The 16,172-nt window shown below is 37.2% G+C and overlaps 1 protein-coding gene across 1 annotated transcript in view; it reads left to right on the forward strand.

Moving 5' to 3' along the window:
- tafa3a (TAFA chemokine like family member 3a) overlaps positions 1 to 16,172 on the forward strand; it is a 135,257-nt gene that overhangs the window by 73,553 nt on the left and 45,532 nt on the right. Inside the window, exon 2 of the mRNA XM_073852334.1 lies at positions 11,091 to 11,203. Within this exon, the coding sequence (XP_073708435.1) occupies positions 11,092 to 11,203 (112 nt within the window). The 5' untranslated portion in view covers position 11,091. The remainder of the gene's footprint in view (positions 1 to 11,090; positions 11,204 to 16,172) is intronic.

The raw sequence follows: 16,172 nt of genomic DNA on the forward strand, positions 1-16,172 counted from the left end.
AAATAGGTATACTTGAAACTTCCAGGCAGGTGTGTTGAGGTAAGTTGGAGCTAAACTCTGTAAGACACCGGCCCTCCAGCAGCAATTTTGGTGACCTCTGCACTATGGTGTATATATATATATAGTCTATTTAAAGACATAGACTTATAAAAAGTCAAATTGCCATCAATTATTCTCTATTATGTTGTTACAAATACAGACCTGTATGACTGATTTGCTTTTGTGATAAAAGGAGATATTTCAAGAACATTTTTGGGTCGAATATCCCCTTAATTTTGATGTTGATTTAAAGGAATAGTTCACTTAAAAATTTAAATTCTGTCATGAATTACTCACCCTCATGTCATTACAAACCCATAAGACCTTCGTTCATCTTCGGAACACAAATACTTTTGATGAAGCAGCACCACACGCATGCGTCGTGGTAGTCTCGTAAACCACTGATGTCACATGGACTATTTTAACAACGTCTTTACTATATTTCTGAACCTGTTACTTGTGTTGCTGTCTATGCAGGGTCAGAAAGCTCTAGGATTTAATAAAAAATATCTTAATTTGTGTTCTGAAGATGAACAAAGGTCTTACGGGTTTGAAACGACATGAGGGTGAGTAATTAATGACAGAATTTTCATTTTCGGGTCAACTATCTCTTTAAAGGGGTCCATTTTATGCTTTTTTACTTTTTGAATTTTAGCCAGTGTGTGTTACGTATGTTTGGGCATAAAAAACATCTACAAAGTTACAAATCTCAAAGTCCACTCCAAAGGGAGATATTTAGTTTTTGAAAAATCCCTTTTCTAGAACTACAACGAATGGCTCCTTTGGACTACAGTGTTTGTTTTCCGGATGCTATGATGTTACAACGCGGTCAATTAGAATATCATTCAAATAAATCCCGCCTTTGGAAATTTGAAGTGTTGGCGAGTGGGGGATTCGCCTAACTTTAGGGATGGGACAGCCGCTTCTGGGATGCTTCAGCGAGCCACAAGGCGGCTCGTATAAACGCAAGCATTGACTAAAGTGTCTGCAAACTGCTCCGGTAGCCATGCTGGAGCCGTGCTGTTGACGTGTGCGGTATAGAGGGTCAAAACACATGCGGAGCCGCGGCTATGTAAACACAAGCATTGACTAGAGTGACGATCATAAGAGTAAGAGATTTATTCATCATACAGGGTAGATAGCTTCACTAGCCTTATACTGGAGCTGGTTTCGGGGATGTAAATAAATAAATTAGCACAATAATGATAATATCATGTATCAGCGATCTCACAGGCTGACGATAGGACCAACACTACTGTAGTGTATTATTTACTCACCCTCCATGCATCCTAGATGTATATGACTTGCTTCTTTCAGACGAATGCAATTGAAGTTACGTTAAAAATAATCCTGGCTCTCCCAAGCTTTAGAACGGCATAGACAATTGTGTCTCTCTATCAGTCCAAAACAAGTCGATCCATAATAAAAAGTGCCTCACATGGCTCTGGAGGGGTCAGTAAAAGCCTCCTTTAGCGATCCGATGTGCTTTTGTAAGAAAAATATCCATATTTGAAACGTAAGAATCACTTTAATCTAGTTTGCGCAGTTGTACACGGAACTTGCTGCTTTGGGAAAGGGCGTGGCAGGACTCAAACGCCTTCTAAGCTGTTTGCCAATTGCAACGCAGTGGGACTGCTAACCGATCACAGCACATTTAGTTTTTCGGAAGGTGAACCTTCATCAAACCCGGAACTAATCGAGCCATTTGTAAATGTAAATGATGTGAAAAATAATGCGTTTTGCGAGCCACCAAGCATAAGAGCATGTTCTCGTGCACCCCCAAAACAAAATAAAGCATAATAATACCCCTTTAAATCAAAGTTTAAAATTGTGTTGAGACATGTCCTAAATTTAATAGGATCACAAAATTCAAAAACCTCATAGAAAATAAATGTAATGTAATATTTAGCACATTTTGAAGGTTAAGCACATCCTATGAGTGAGCATTTGTCGAAAAAGGAAACTAATACAGTACTTCAGACCCATTTTGAATCCTATTTGTGGAAATTGCCTAGCGCCCAAACTTCTGTTTTTCCCCTCCTGGCTCTTGCTTGTCAAGGCCCATCAATGGTGCTGTGGACCCATAACTACACCTGAGGCCCTCCTTTCTTCCTGTGTGCACTTCTTCCTCTCTCTTTCCTTTCAGACCTTCTCCATCTTTGATTCCCCACTTCACCCAGCAGATGTCTAGATCTTAAGCTGCACTCCCGTGGATGGCGAGCTGGCAGACGTGAGTCTCGTGTGCCCGGTTCCTTCGAGCCCTGTGGGGAAACTCGCCTACCTGGGAGGCTCTGTAATTTTGTTTTCTCTTCGCTTCTTTCATATGAGCGCACTTACATCCACGCAGCAAGGTCAAGCGAGTCTGGAGAACTTGTATGACTCTACATCTGCAGGATTAAATGCGTTTACCGCCTCCGTTCAGAGAAAGAGGGTGAGTTTGAGAACTGGAGAAAGGAGAGATTTGACGAGAAGGACCAAAATAAATATGTCAGACATCTTGCCATCTGCACGAGGGGCATTCCAAAGGGACTAATTAGCCAGCCGTGGTGGGCTGGATTGCTCGTTTGAAAGTGATTCGCTCTTCTTGGGGAAAACAGGTGGAGGAGGTTTTTTTTTTTTCCATCACTCGCTTTATTGCGTTTGAGTGTTTTGGCAATTGCACTTTTACTCTTAATGCTTGTTCTTTGAATGTTTTATAAAATGCCTTCATTGGTGTCTTTAATGCTGTCAGTCAGCTGCTGTTGTTGGTGTCCCTTAGGTGTATAGTGTTTTACACATATTGGAGCGAGATGATGAGTCAGGGGAGAAGCCGTTTAATAACTTGTTGGTTCTTTCCTCCCTCTGGTTTATGTGTTCATATGCTTTAAAAGTGAGTCATACTGCCTTAGAGCTAGAAGAGAATTGTGGGTCCACAAAGGAAAGATTGGGATTTGGATCATTTGGAAAAGTATGCGATGCTTATTTCTACAGTATTTTAGTATGTGTAGTGTAATATTATTAGAATTTAAAGTAGCTCTTTTCTATTTGGATATTTTTTAGAATGTAATTTATTCCTCTGATGCAGAGTTAAATTTTCAGCATCATTACTCCAGTCGTCAGTGCTACACGATCCCTTCAGAAATCATTCTAATATGCTGATTTGCTGCTTAAGAAATATTTTGTATTATATCAGTGTTGAAAACCAGTGTAATATTTTTGAAACAGCATAATATTTTTTGTGTAAAATGTGGACTTTAATGAATAGAAAGTTCAGAAGGAAAGCATTTGTTACATTTTGTATTATCTTTACTGTCTCTTTTGATCTATTCAATGCGTCCTTGCTTAAAAAAAAAAGAAAATCTTACCGACCCCAAACTTTTCAACAAAATTGTATTCATGTACTGTTTATGCATTATGTAGTATGTGCACAGTACGCATCATTGTACTACTGTTTGAAATGTTTACTGTTGGCTAATGTATACAGCTTCACTTTAGGGGTGGGCGATATGCAGTCCCTCCAGAAAAACGCGGCGTTTTTTTGTGATTGTTACGGGCAAAAATCCTTGATTATGCGGCACGTTTTCTTAAAAAATGCGAATGAATATGCGGGATATTTATGCAATTTTATGCGATGAAATTGCGGGAACTTGCAAAAACTGCGGGAACTTGCAAAAACTGCGGTTTGGTGAAAAAGAGAGAAAAAAGTGATTCCCCCAACACACTTATTGCCAGATGTAGCACCGTAAGGGGTGAATTTCGTTATTCTGGACTCAATTATAATTATAACATCGACTACTCCACCCTGGGAATCTCTCCCAGGGAAATAATGGTCAAAGACACCCAGGTCTGTTCCCACAAGAATAGAGCAGAGACGTGAATATAGAAAAAAAGATACAATATTTTATTATTACTGGGATAAAAGCTAAACACAGAGACACAATTTAGGACACAAGGGGTTAATATGGCTTCCAAATCAAAACAAAAAAATAAACAAATTAGACAAATCAAAAGTAGCACATCAGATGGCAAGGAGAAATAACCAACCTACCCCAATTCCACTTCACTACGCACTTCAAACGTACACTAATGTACTCATTTCACCACAAACACACGTGTATTCAGATGACACGTGTAAAAATCAGAAGAACAAAATCACTCAGTGAACAAGGGTACCCATTAACATGGACCTAGAGTGGTCAGCACTCCTTAGCCCGTCCAACAAAATTAACAAAATCAACATCAAATTGACACAAATCAATAAACACACACACACACACACACACACAAAAAGAATACAATCAAATAGTCATAAGTCAAAATCATCTAAACACGAAAAACAAAAAAAACAAAAAAAAAATCAAATGACCATAAATCAAATCAAATCAATTAAAAAAAAAAAATTGATCAACAAAAATAGAAAAGCAACAAAATAACAGATGCAATCACATTACACCTGGTCCATCAACAATATACACACAACAAAATTTACTCCATAAGATCACGCAAACTCACAACCCTTAGTACCGTTTTCTCACGCTCACACACTCGTACATATACACACTCGCACACGCTTCCAACAATAAACAAACAGACCACACTCAAACCACTCACATCAACTTATAATTTCATCCACACAACAATCTAATGGTACCATACGAACCCCACAAACACAGTCCTCCAGTTGAAACAGTGCGGGGGTGGCCAAACGGCCACACGGATTAATATTCGGGTCTCACAATCTCTCGATGTCCAATACACTAGATGTGGACTGGTCAGGCTCGCGAAAATGAAGTGAGGCAAGACAGAACGTCGCGGCAACGCGCGACCACAATAGTACTCGAAAGAACGAAGACAAAGACCCAAACGGAAATGGGATTATGAAATCATGCAAGCCCGCATATTTTGCGCGCGGAAATCTGCAATTTATGCGGCGAAAGTGCGGCGTATTTGAAAAAAATGCGTCCCCCGCATAAATATGCGGACTTTGGCTGATTATGCATGGAATCATGCGATCGCATAATCGCGTTTTTCTGGAGGGACTGGATATGACTAAAATCTTATATCACGATTAGTGTTGGGCACATTACTTTAAAAAAGTAATTAGTTATAGTTACTAGTTATCACAAATAGTAACTGAATTAGAAACTGAGTTACATCATTATAAAAGTAACTAATTACCAAGGAAAGTAACTATTGTGTTAATTTTTAGAAAAATGTTTAAATGTGTGAAATAACTTGGATGCCGTCAAGATTAAATATGGTAAATGAATAAAACATTGTACACTAATCTACACTATTTTAATATTGCTGTGGGACAATGTAGACATAAAAACAAACATCCCACGACAACTCTGTTAACCTTCACCGGTGCGGTCTGTTTCGTTTTTTTTCTTGATGACTGCGAAAAGAACTTAAAAACTCCTCCATCATTTTAAAATTGCAAAGGGTCTACTTTTATTTCTGTATAGTCATAATAACAAGGAAACAATGTGCTTTTGTAAAATAAACAGGGTGCGCTCTCTGCTGTTTTAGACTCCGTCACCTCTCTTCACAGACACGTAAATATCCTGGATCTCCGCAAATACATGGCTCACAGAATTTGGTTTTACACTGCAATGCTTAAAAACTCATCCAAATGAACTTTCGTGACCTTGTAATACAGAAATGTCACGTGAGATACAATATATACATATAGAAAAAATTGTGGAAAATCTCTACCGGTTGACTAATTTCTACTGTTTAATCGCGTCTACCAGCATATCGCAAACTTCTACTTTTACATATGATTTTTTTTTTTTATATATTAGCCACTGTACAGCATATACTGCTTAGCATTTTATTCAAACTTAGTCATAATCACCAAATTAATAACATACTCATTGGCTGCCTCTATCATACCCATAATTAGATCTTGTGTTTTGCAGCAGAGGATTTGATTGGATGACGTGAGGAAGCATCAAAGACTACATTGTTTGTTCCTTAACACGTTAAAATGCTATTGAAGGTTTATTCTGCCCTTAAACCAAAACATGTCCACTCAGGAAAGGGCTGTTGCACACTTGGGTTTGTTAAAAAAAACATTCTGACCTCTTTGGCTCCTATTTACCCATGTCTCTCTTCAATCAATACGTGCAAGCCCTTTGGGTGCATGCAGGGCGACGTCAGCTATTTACAGTGTGTGTGTTTTCAATACCTCAACTCCAGTGACTTGTCAACGACCTCATAAGCTTGTGAACCCCATCGGCTTTGTGCGGTTATTGCGGGCAGAGAGGCTAATTGTGCTTATGGGCGAGAGGAAGAAGGCACGAAGGAAAGAGAGAAAGAAAAGACGTCGGCTTGATGAATGATACTTATGAAGCTCTGACAATGTGTGCAAAGACTTGCATTTTCTAATCAGGTTATAAAAAGCACATATTTCTTTGTGTGTGTGTGTGTGTGTTGTTCTTCAGTGTTATTGTTTCTCTTAGGAGTTAAGAGGCTGTTGTAGTTTGTGTTATGGATATGAATTTTACCTCAGATTGTTTGACTTGTCAGGGAGAGCTGTGCTGTTACTCAGACCTGACAGTTTACACCTGGCAAAGGATTAATATGCAATGCTCAGTAACTCTAGCAACAGCATTCTAAAATAAATCTGCCTTATCAACTGCAAAACAACACCCTAGTAACCACCCAGAACACCCTAGAACACCCTAGCAACTGCATAGCATCACCTTAGCAAAGAATTTAAAGGCATGCTAAAATTAACACCTTACCAGCTGCATAGCAACAGGCTAACAACCATTCAGAACACCCTAACTGCCACATAGCAACACCCTGGCAACCACTCAGAACATGCTAGCAACTCCATAGTAACATGGGAATCTGGCAACCATCAAAAACCCAGGAACCGCATAGCAACAACTACTTAAAACATGCTTTTAACTGCATAGTAACACTTAAAACACTCTAGCATTACCAGCTGTGTAACAACACCCTGGCAACTGCATAGCAATGCCCTGACAACGACTCACTCTAGCTTTACCAGCTGCATAGCAACACCCCAGCATTCACCAGAGCACCCTGGCAATTGAATAGCAATAGCAACACTCACAACATGCAAGCAACTGCATAGTAAAAATTAAACCACTCTAGCACAGTTGCATAGCAACAACCTGGCACCCCCCTTAAGAACATGCTGGCAACTGCATAGTAACAATTCAAACACTCTAGCATTACCAGCTGCATAGCAACTCCCTAGCAACCACCTGAATGCCCTGGTAACCCCTCAGAACGTGCTTGCAACAGCATAGTAACAATTAAAACACTCTAGGATTACCAGCTTTGTAACAACACCCTGGCAACTGCACAGCAATGCCCTGGCAACCACTCAGGTCATGCTAGCAACTGCATAGTGACAATTAAAACACTCTAGCATTACCAGCTGCATAACAACAATCTGGCAACTGCATAGCAATGCTTTGACAACCACTTAGGTCATGCTAGCAACTGCGTAGTAACAATTAAAACACTCTAGCATTACCAGCTGCATAACAACACCCTAGCAACTGCATAGCAATGCCCTGTCAACCACTCAGGTCATGCTAGCAACTGCATAGTAACAATTAAAACACTCTAGCATTAACAGCTGCATAGCAACTCCCTAGCAACCACCAGAATGCGCTTGCAACTGCATAGTAACAATTAAAACACTCTAGCATTACCAGCTGAATAGCAACACCCTGGCAACCATCAGAAAACCCTGGCAACCACATAGCAACACCCTGGTAACTACTCAGAACATACTATCAACTGCATAGTAACAATGCCCTGACAACCACTCAGGTCATACTAGCAACTGCATAGTAACAATTAAAACACTCTTACATTACCAGCTGCATAAAAACACCATGACAACCACCAGAACACATTGGCAACTGCATAGCAACACCCCAGCAACCATCAGAGTGTCCTTGCAACTGCTTAGAACATGCTGGCAACTGCATAGTAACAATTAAAATACTCTAGCATTACTAGCTGCATAGCAACACCCTGGCAACCACAGCATACCATGCTGGCAACTATATAGTAACAATTAATACAGACTAACATTACTGGCTGCCTAGCAACACCCTAGCAACCATCAGGACACCCTGGCAGCTGCATAGCAGCAACCACTCAGAACATGCTGGGAACTACATAGTAACAATGAAAACACTCTAACATTACTGGCTGCCTAGCAAAACTTTAGCAGCCATCAAAACACCCTGGCAACTGCATTGCAACACCCTGGCAACCACTCAGAACATGCTAACAATGTATAGGAAAGCCTTGGCAGCTGTCCACAATTGTGCAGAACTCCCCAGCAACACCCTGGCAACCACCCAGAACGTGCTACATTGTGGCAGTGAGTTTTGCTTGGGTAAGCACTAAGCACCACTGTAGAAATCTAATTCTACTATACGTGTATATTATATATTGATGCAGTGTTCATTAACATGTTTAAAGTTCTTTTTTGGCTTGAAAAATGCAACACAGATTTTCTCAAATCCAATATTACTGATTCATTAAATGTCTGCCCTAATCAGATTCTCAAATTGGGTTATTCACATGCGTCTGCTGCGGTCACAAAAACCAAACCAGTGTTCTTTTAGTGTAGAGTAATGGACAAAGAAATCTCCAGAGTCTGACTGAATACTGAACATATGCATGAAAAGCCTCTCAATGTCTGCCAAACACGCAGGCTCACAGCCCCTCATATGATGCCCGCCTTTGCTGTAATTTGAGGAGAGATGCTGGCAAAAAACATGAAAAGATGGCTGTGATACTGCTGTTGTCCTCCCCGCACAAGTAGAACACAAGCTTGGCGTAGCGGTGCGATGATTGCTTTTGTGTGTTCTGGTCTCTCCGGACCCCTCAAAGACAGAGAGGGAATTACTGGCCCGCAGCCTCTGATAGTATATCAAGATTACTGTGTTTTCCAGACAAGAGCGGACCACCGCCAAAGAGCGAGATTGTGTCACTCGCTAACACATTTGAAGGATGGCTGATATTTGAGGAAATTAATGGATGTTTGGGATCGTGTCTGCCGCTTTCTAAACGATCTCGCATTTTGAGGATTTATGGGTCATGTTGTGCATCAGAGTCATTTGTTTGACTGACTATACTGACTATTTCAGAATAAAATGGGATGTTAGGTTTGACATTTACATGGTAAATGGACTGTTTTCTGTGTGTTTGAGCCAATTAGGAGAAATTGTGAAATGTTTCGTTTGGCAAATGGGGTGAAATGAGAATGTTTCCCTTCAGAAAAGTAGCATGGCGGAAATCAAAATCGCTGACCTTATGTAACAACATCCCCTATTTGTTTACACAATACGGGGTAAGTTGTCACAGTAACAGGTTATCAGGTTTTCAGTTACATTCTGAATCATAAAACAATTGATGAAACCATGATAATGTTATATTTAGGAAATAACAAACCACTGTATTGTCTGTCAAATTAATGAAATGAAATACCAGTCAAAAGATTTCTGCTCACAAGTCTGAATTTATTTAATCTGAAGTACAGCAAAACAGTAAAATTTGGAAATAGTCAAGGTTGAATATTTAGCATCATTACTCCAGTCACATTATCCTTCAGAAATCATTTTAATATTCTGATTTGCTGCTTATAAAACATTTATTATTTTTATTATGTTGAAAACAGCCGAGTAGAATTTTTTTCAGGTATCTTTGATGAATAGATAGTTGATAAGAACAGCGTTCATCTGAAATAGAAATCTTGTAACATTATAAATGCCTTTATCATCACTTTTGATGAATTTAAAGCATACTTGCTAAATAAAATAATTTTCTCTGCAGGCATAATCCCCCACCCATAATTTGAGTTTATAGTGTATAATGTTACAAAAGCTTTTTATTTCAGATAAATGAAGATTTGGATCTTTCTTTTCATCAAAGAATCCAGAAATGTACTAAGTTGTTTTAAATGTTGATAACTGGAGTAATGATGCTGAAAATTTAGCTTTGATCACAGAAATAAATTACATTTTCAAATATATTCATATAGGAAGCAGTTATTTTAAATAGTAAAAATATTTGTACAGTTTTTGCTGTACTTTGGATCAAATAAATGCAGGCTTGGTGAGCAGAAGAGACTTCTTTAAAAAAAACATTACACATTTTACTGTTCAAAAACTTTTGACTGGTAGTGTACATCATTAAAAAATGTATCTGATGTATCTCCCCAATATAAAACTGTATGAAAAATTTTGGTTAAAACTTGCCTCTTTTTGTTACTGTTGGCTGAATATGCTAATGTGGTAACTGCACCTGTGGCCTTGTTCAGACTGGCAGCAGAAAAACGCATGAAATCTGATTTTTTTTTTCTTCTTTTTCAAATTTGATTATAACTATATTTGGATGTGGTTTAAAATGGGATTTAAATCAGATTTTTACAGATGCATCTCAGTCTGTATGCTCTGGCTGCTCAAATCAGATTTCATATCATCATGTGACACACAATTATAACATTAAAAGTGGTAACAAATGCCAGAAGTATTCATACAGTATTCAAACGAAGCCAAAGCTGGAACATCCATATATAAGTCTTCTCTGTTGCTGAGTTTTTCTTATGCGACAGAGGACTTCTGCACCGCGACTCGACAGGTGCTTATTTGGAGATTGAGATGATGCATCTTCATTTTTTTCTGCATGGGTTTTGAAATCGGCATCAAAAATGTGGATATGCCTTCATCGTAACCAAAGCAGCCTATACAGATATGTTGGTTATGTCTGGACACACAAATCTGGTTTAATCAATTGCAAGTAATAGTAGAGACAGTATGACTAAAAAGAAATAAATCTGATTCGCCTGCATTCTGAATATAGTCTGTGTGACAACTAGCCCCAGTCTCCCTGTAGTATTACCATTTGATAGAATTACTAAACCATAGTACTTATTTCCATGTGTTTGATAGTGTATTTAAGATAAATTAGTTGTGTACATACTGTGTTTTCCCATATGTCACTGAATCATATGTTAATTTCTCAGCTTAAGTATAAACACGTATTGTGTATGTTTGTGTTTTTAGGATGCGGGAGCGGGAACTGCAGCGTGTGGGCAGGAGATTGCTGCTGTTAGGCATCTGTCTGCTGTCTCTCTGGGGTCAGCTGAGTCTGGCCTCAACACATCGCAGCCATATTGGTGAGTTGCATGCAAACATATACACATTAAGTTTAATGGGAAGCATTAGCGGAAACAGACTATCAACTGAGATTTTGCCCACTCGACTGCTGCGTTTAACAGAGTGAGCTTGACCTCTGGTTTCTGAAGTCCATTTTTCCTGGAAATTCATAGACTGTATTTTTGCTGCTTGTTGTACTAGGGGTTTAACAACCTTGTGGTGCTCATTTTCAAAACGACCCACTTGACCTTGTGAATAAATGATGTTCCAATTGGATTTACCTTGAAAGAAAACAAACAAAAAGATCTCTGCTCGTGTTCTCATGTTGGAGATGCAGGAAGAAGCTGTTGAATATTCTGTATGTTGTGCTTTTTAAGCTCTAGAGACTTATTGGAATTCTCAATTATGGTTCTTTCTTTCAGATTTCTTCAGGAGAATTCAAAAGATAGACAAATTGTTGTCAAAGCAAAATTAGAAAGCTATAAAATGAAGGTGGATAGCAGGTTTGTGTGACATTTGAGACTTGATTAACCAAAGCATTTTTTTCTCCAAATTGTGCAGCCCTTAAGAAACATTGTTTTAGTGAGGTCTGCGTGATTTAGAGAAAAAAATCTAATAGTAGTTTTCTGATAAAAATTGTCTTTGCAATTTAAATTGTGATTTAAAAAAATATTCTATTCAGGTTTTCTGTGCTTGCTTGTATAGCTGCACAATATCAGTATTATTATAAAATAACAGTTACAACTAACAAATAACTATTATTACTAAAAAATATTAAATCAAATAAGTATTACAGTTTTAATATTAAACTGTAAAATGTGACCCTGGACCACAAAATCAGTCATAAGGGTCAATTTTTTGAAATTGATATTTACACATCATCTGAAAGATGAATAATTAAACTTAGGATATGACAATATTGGCTGAGATACAACTACACTCTAAAAAATGAAGGTGCTTTAAAAGGTTCTTCACAGCGATGCCATAGAAGAACCAATTTTGGTTCTACAAAGAATAGGGGTGTGACGAGACACTTATCTCACGAGACACGACACGACACGAGATTGGGTTCACGAGAACGAGACGAGATTTTTAAACTTTTTTAAAGAAATCCTTAATGATGAAATATATAGAGTAAAATAGTACTTTATTCAACAACAAAAAAAAAAACACAAAATGCAAAAAAATATAGGTGCATTTTGATATGAACTTGATATTATTATATATATATATATATTAGATATAATTATATGCAGTAATAAACATGTAAACTAATACTGCATGATTCTAGATGAATTGAAAAACAATTTTCTTTTATAAATTGGAGATCACGATTCTGAAGAAAAAAAGGATTAGAAGTCTAAACAAAGTGATGTAATTTACTAGTGGTTCTGACAGAATGTTCATTGCTTAAGTCTATATTTGAACAAAATTTAAAAAAATGAAGGAGCCAGTGTCTCAATTAATAAAGACTTGTTTCACTATTGGAATCTCTTGAATGTATAATTCAAAATACATACGTGTTAGAAGATACTTTCGTTTTGATCGCTACTGTAGACAATAAGTGTTTATACCCAAACTGTAAGCTTTTATCCCAGTACTTATGTTATTTAAATGTCTGTAACAAAGAAATAATGCTGATTATGTGGTTAAAAAGACTGTTTGTGTTGCTTTCTAAGACAGCAGCAGTAAGAATACAGATGTGAATGTCTTCAGTAACTTTCACATCATAAGCGTCAGTGGAGCGTGTGAAGCAGCTGTAATAGACACCGCTGAATCGCTGTCATTCATGAATAAGATCGCGTGGTTGTTTGAATAGAGATCGTGATATTTTAACGATTAGTCATGCAGCTCTAATGTAAACACTGCAAACATTTTGCCATGATATCGTCACGTTCTGGCGAGACCAGTCAGATCTTGCGGGACACATCGGATCTCGTCACACCCCTAACAAAGAATCATTCAGTCAAAGGTTCTTTAAAGAACCATCTCTTTTTTACCTTTTATAATCTGAAGAACCTTCTTTTGCCACGAAGAACCTTTTCTGAAACAGAAAGGTTCTTTAGATGTTAAAGGTTCTTTATAAAACCATTTAGACAAAAAAAGGTTCTTCTATGGCACCATGAAGCACCTTTATTTTTAAGAATGTATTTGAAAATCTGAAATCAAAATATTGAGAAAATTGCCTTTAATGTTGTCAAAATTAAATTCTTAGCAATGCATATTATTAATTAAAGTTTTTATATACTTTTGGTAGAAAATTTACAAAAAATCTTCATAGAACATGATCTTTACTTAATATCCTAATGATTTTTAGCAAAGAAGAGAGAGAGAGAAAAAAAACGATAATCTGGACATAAACTGTGTATTGTTGGCTATTACAAATATTTTTTTGTAACTTGATTTTTATGGTTTATGGTCCAGGGTCACAAGTAAAAAATGTGTGTTTAGGAAAAAGACTAAAAATAACAATAATAATTGATTTCACAGTGCAATTTTAAAATTACAAGTCTAATATTTATAGATGTCTTAATTTCTTCATTTTCAGACATTAAAACTTCATGCTTTTATTTTGGCAGAATGCCGCAGGGAGCCCTTAAAGCATCTCTTACAGCATATGAATTTATTTTATTAAATCACAGCCTTTGTGATTTCATCAATGCATTAAGCCTTATCACGATTTTGTATTTTAATTAATCATGCAGCCCTAATTGTTAAAATGTGTTCTTCATTTGATCTCTTCTTAATCTCATTGCTCCTGTCTCAGCAAAACCATTGAGATATAAAAGAACTGTAAAATAAATTTTGTGATTTTTTCTTTCTGAAGTCTCTTGTTATGATATTAGGGCAGGGTTAGGTCAGTAAAGCCCAGTTTTAAGGCCGACAGGGACGCCAGAGGAGAAGGTGTCAGGCTTGTCACGGAAATCTCATTGTAGGGAGAAAGCGGCAAAGTGAAAGAGAAGGAGAACCCTGGGCAAAAGGTGGAAGATGTGAATACACATCGCAATAATGAGACCCCGTCCACAGAGGCCGAGTGGCAAACGGTAGCGGACCAGCAGCGAATACACGTGCAGACCTGAGTATATCCTTTCTCTGTGCGCTGAAAGCCACAAAGACCCATTGGGGACGAAGCGGAGCAACAGCGACAATTAATCTCCTGTTATCGAGTCAAAGGCCGACTCTAAATAAAATCATGCAGCTTTTCAGGCACAGCGACAAAGATAGCAACAAGTTTAGGAGGCCCCATCCTTCTCCCGGTGGATGTGTACGTGTGGTATGTCGGAGGTAGAAAGGGTGATTGATTACACCGCGAGTTGCCCAATCATTCACCCTGCGGTGGGGAGAGAGAGTGGCTTTCCACCCGACGCCGCTTCTTGGGCTCCAGGCTAGCACAGAACTAATCACAGAGTAACTCCCAGCGGCTCGGCGAGGTCAGGCCAAGGTGTTACCCAGTAAACAAACCTCTTTAGCCCTGCTGTTTAAGAGGAGTGTGGGCCTCCTGCTGCTTTAGAGAGTCAACCTCTCAGCACACCCTTAAGAGAGCACAGATCAGCCCAATAACACCACAGGGACAACAGCAATGCCAGGACTCATTAGTTAGTCATGAGAGAGTGAGAGAGAAAGAGAGAGACTGGTTAAGGTTGGAAAGAAAGAAGAAGAGATATGGGAGGAGATAAGAATCTGGCAACTTCAAAAAAAATAAAAATTAATAACTAGTAAAAATGCCTTGAAGTTCTTGGGGGGTCTCGTTAAACATGGTTAATTTAAATTTGATATACATTTTTTTTCCTAGAGAAAACAGTCTTTTCAAACTTGATATTTTCTTTCTTTTATTATTATTATTTTTTTTTTATACTGCTTAGCTTTATTAAACTTTGTCTCATATTTACTATTGATGCTGATTTAAAAAAAAATGCACTGCAAAGTACACTGCTGTTCAAATGTTTGGGATCAAAAAGACTTGTAACGTTTTTGCATTAAGGCTGCATTTATTTGATTAAGAGAGAGACTGGTTAAGGTTGGAAAGGAAGAAGAAGAGATATGGGAGGAGATAAGAATCTGGCAACTTCAAAAAAAAAAAAATAATAATAATAACTAGTAGAAATGCCTTGAAGTTCTTGGGGGGTCTCGTTAATAAACATGGTTAATTTAAATTTGATATACATTTTTTTTCCTAGAGAAAACAATCTTTTCAAACTTAATATTTTCTTTCTTTTATTATTATTATTTTTTTTTATACAGCTTAGCTTTATTAAACTTTGTCTCATATTTACTATTGATGCTGATTTAAAAAAAAATGCACTGCAAAGTACACTGCTGTTCAAATGTTTGGGATCAAAAAGACTTGTAACGTTTTTGCATTAAGGCTGCATTTATTTGATTAAGAGAGAGACTGGTTAAGGTTGGAAAGGAAGAAGAAGAGATATGGGAGGAGATAAGAATCTGGCAACTTCAAAAAAAAAAAAAAAAAATTAATAACTAGTAGAAATGCCTTGAAGTTCTTGGGAGGTCTTGTTAATAAACATGGTTAATTTAAATTTGCTATACATTTTTTTCTAGAGAAAACAATCTTTTCAAACTTGATATTTTCTTTCTTTTTTATTATACAGCTTAGCTTTATTAAACTTTGTCTCATATTTACTATGGATGCTGATTTTAAAAAATGCACTGCAAAGTACACTGCTGTTCAAATGTTTGGGATCAAAAAGACTTGTAATGTTTTTGCATTAAGGCTGCATTTATTTGATTAAAAATACTGAAAAAAATCCAGTAATATTGTGAAATGTTATTACAATATAAAATAATGGTTTCTATTTTAATATACTTTAAAATATGATTTTTTCCTGTGATGAAAAGCAGAATTTTCATCAGCCATTACACCAGTCTTAAGTGTCACATGATCCTTTAGAAATCTTTCTAATATGCTGATTTATTGTTAGAATTTTTTTTTTAATTTTTACTATCTTTGCTGAATAAAAAGTTAAAAAG

The sequence above is a fragment of the Garra rufa genome, chromosome 12 (genome assembly GCF_049309525.1).
Source record: "Garra rufa chromosome 12, GarRuf1.0, whole genome shotgun sequence".
Classification (NCBI taxonomy): Eukaryota; Metazoa; Chordata; class Actinopteri; order Cypriniformes; family Cyprinidae; genus Garra; species Garra rufa.